The sequence below is a fragment of the Acanthamoeba castellanii genome, assembly GCF_000313135.1.
Source record: "Acanthamoeba castellanii str. Neff unplaced genomic scaffold scf7180000084747, whole genome shotgun sequence".
NCBI lineage: Eukaryota > Discosea > Longamoebia > Acanthamoebidae > Acanthamoeba > Acanthamoeba castellanii.
In genome coordinates, this window is record NW_004457396.1 from 218,783 (window position 1) to 220,746 (window position 1,964).

General features: G+C 56.0%; 1 protein-coding gene across 1 annotated transcript; it reads left to right on the plus strand.

The window, feature by feature from the left end:
* Positions 1–76: 76 nt before the first annotated feature.
* On the plus strand, positions 77–1,930 carry ACA1_188980 (Hypothetical protein; the record flags this gene model as incomplete). Its single annotated transcript, XM_004337885.1, has 8 exons — positions 77–243; positions 327–390; positions 501–571; positions 916–1,010; positions 1,087–1,195; positions 1,247–1,463; positions 1,541–1,653; positions 1,744–1,930. 8 exons carry the CDS (start codon positions 77–79, stop codon positions 1,928–1,930), a joined length of 1,023 nt encoding a protein of 340 aa, XP_004337933.1.
* Between the last annotated feature and the right edge of the window lie 34 nt (positions 1,931–1,964).

Genomic DNA, 1,964 nt, shown 5'->3' on the forward strand with positions numbered 1-1,964 from the left:
ACCCGCTGCGCGCGTGCCTTCATGCTAAGCATCACTTTCTCTGCGTGTCGTGTGCGTTGATGCCGGCAGGCCCAACATGCTGACGCTGATAGGGGTTATGTTCAACTATGTATTTTACTTCCTTCTTGGCTACTACACTCCCCACCTCACGGGCGTGGCTCCCGCGTGGGTCTATTTCGTCTCTGCCTTCTGTATCTTTGCCTATCAATCCCTCGACAACATCGACGGTCGTCAGGCCCGACGGTGCGCACCCCAAGTTCTGACCTTTTCCTTTTCCTCAGCTCCTCGCTTATCATCAATCGCGTCGTGTTGTTCGTGTTGATCAGAACGGGCTCCTCCTCTCCGCTTGGTGAGCTATTCGACCACGTGTGTGATGCCGCCAGTTGTCCAGTATGTACAACGACCAATTCAATTCAGTCGCTTAAGCGCACGTTCTGATCAGCGCTCCTTGCATGGCCTTGCCGCAGTTGTTCGCTCTTTCCTTGACGGCCACTCTGCAGCTCGGCCCGTGGTATGGCTACGCTACGCTGCTTGCCATCTGCCTGCCCTTCTACTTCGCCCACTGGGAAGAGTGCGTCTCCTCACCTCCATTCTTAAGAACGCACATACAACACATAGCACACACCGCTACCACACGTAGCCACAACGGCCCTCACGATTTATACTTGGGATACGTTCATGACCAAGTATAATTTAATGGCGCCCACAGCAATCCGCACCCTCTTCCACGTGATGGTGTGGAGGGTTCCATCACGAAGATAGCTGTCGGCTTCTTTCCGCGCCGACGGTTATAATGTGATGGGCACACTTACACTCTTACACAACCCACACACCACTCCCCAGACGTGTGCGTACAGCATTGTCTTTGATTGCGGCGAGGCATTACTAACTGATGTGCCATTGATTCAACCACAGGTACTATTCCGGGTCGCTCGTCTTGGGCAAGTGGAACGGTCCCACCGAAGCTCAGGTCCTGAGCATGGCGGTCTACGTCGGAACCGGCATTGCTCGTACGTTGTTCATCTCTCGCGCCGCCATTTTCAATCGAGCGCTGGCCACTGACGCTCCTTGTCATACACCATGCAGGGTGCTACGACTTTGATTTCTGGTCGATCAACCTCTTCGGGGAGATCAGCATCGGCAAAGCCCTGGCTATCAGCTTCTACATCGGCGCCGTGCTCACCTGTGCCACCCAGTGCGTGCCCTTCCCACACCAGCTGAGGTCTGTTTCTATTTCTTAGTCCAGCCCTGACCGGTCTGGGTTGTCTGCCGACAGCATCGGTAAGGTGGTCGGAATGCTTAAGCACCGACCCGGCGCTATCATCAAGGCGCTTCTCCAGCTCACGCCCATTACCGTCGTCGTCGGCCTCGGCAGCCTGTGGATCGGCCTCTCCTGGGAGCTGTTCGTCGCCCACCCGCGCACGATCATGATGTCCTGCGCCATGGCCTTTGTCTACCTCGTGGTACGGCCCGACCCCACCCGTGGTGGGGGACGATGGAGGGGACAGTCATATGATTGACTCGCGTGTGTACTTTGCAGACTCGTCTGATCGTCCAGCGCATCTGCTCTGAGCCGATCCGTATCTTCTACGTGATCGAGGCCCCCTTCTTTGTTTTGTCGTTCAACGCGGTTTGGACGCGCTGGTTCATGATGTACGTAGAGCAGCCTCTTGGAGAAGATGAAGATGAGAAGATGCTGTATCACGGCTCACACCGGCGATGAATTTATTCTTGCTCCAACAGGACCCCGCTTGTCGAGGAGGAGGTGCTGATGTGGCTGTTCCTCGTGTACTCGGTGAGCAACGTGGTCTTCCTCGGCTATTCCCTCATCAGGCAGCTCTGCGCGCACCTGAAGATCAACGCCTTCACCATCCCCTATCCCTCGTCCTCGGCCGCCAGCAAGAAGAGACTCCCCGCCAAGCGGGACTAGGTGATCATTGCTCAAGAGGGCAACCTGTAGAGGT